Raw genomic sequence first — 1006 nt, 5'->3', positions numbered from 1 at the left:
CCATATCTCCCCATATCTCCCCACATCTCCCCACACCTCGCAGGTCTGGCACGACATCTCCCCACACCTCCCCACACCTCCCCACATCTCCCCACACCTCGCAGGTCTGGCACGACATCTCCCCACACCTCCCCACACCTCCCCACATCTCCCCACACCTCGCAGGTCTGGCACGACATCTCCCCACATCTCCCCACATCTCCCCACACCTCGCAGGTCTGGCACGACATCTCCCCACACCTCCCCACATCTCCCCACATCTCCCCACACCTCGCAGGTCTGGCACGATATCTCGTACTGGAACTCGGACTTCTCCACCATCTGCCCCATGTTTACCACGCGAAACATCAACCTGATGGCGCGCCTGAGCCTGCGCCCACTCGCCGCGGGCCCCCTCCTCTGAGTTCTGAGACCTCAGCGTCGGGAGCGCGCCGGCCTACATCTCCCCATATCTCCCCACATCTCCCCGCATCTCCCCGCGCCAGGAGCGCGCCTACCTGAACCTCCTCCAGTACAACACGATCATCTCCGCGTCGCAGTACGCCTCCTACTACTTCTCCCTCCGCACCGCCGCCATCGCCATCGCTTCGCCGCAGAAGCCCGAGGCGCCCTCGTCGCCGGGGCAAATCGCTCGAGGTAACCCTCCCCCCCCCCCCCCCTCCCTGCCCGCTGCTGCTGGCCTCGCCACCGCCTCCCTCCCTGCCGCCTCCCTCCTCCCTCGCTGCCGCCTCCCTCCCCGCTCCCTGCCACCCCACTCCCCGCTCCCTGCCGCCTCCCTCCTCCCTCCCTCCTCCCCTAACCTGCCCTCTCGGCCCCGCCTCGCCGCCGCCGCCGTGCAGCCCCGCCCGCCCCACGCGCCTCGCCCCTCCCCGCCTCGCCCCTCCCCGCAACACGCCCCTCCCCGCACCACGCCCCTCCCCGCGTCGCCCCTCCCCGCACCACCCTCCCCGGCCACGCCTCTCCGCAGGCCGCGACAACTTCCGCTCCAAATACTTTCTGACGCTCA

The 1006-nt window shown here is 69.3% G+C and overlaps 1 protein-coding gene across 1 annotated transcript; it reads left to right on the top strand.

The window, feature by feature from the left end:
* Nucleotides 1-485: 485 nt before the first annotated feature.
* Nucleotides 486-636, top strand: EMIHUDRAFT_260166 (hypothetical protein; the record flags this gene model as incomplete). Its single annotated transcript, XM_005792652.1, has 1 exon — nt 486-636. A coding segment is annotated over one exon (151 nt), but the record flags the coding sequence as incomplete, so codon positions are not given.
* Between the last annotated feature and the right edge of the window lie 370 nt (nt 637-1006).

The sequence above is a fragment of the Emiliania huxleyi genome (assembly GCF_000372725.1).
Source record: "Emiliania huxleyi CCMP1516 unplaced genomic scaffold EMIHUscaffold_10539, whole genome shotgun sequence".
Lineage (NCBI taxonomy): Eukaryota > Haptophyta > Isochrysidales > Noelaerhabdaceae > Emiliania > Emiliania huxleyi.
Note: the sequence above shows the minus strand (reverse complement) of the source record. Positions and strands in the feature narration are given on the sequence as shown.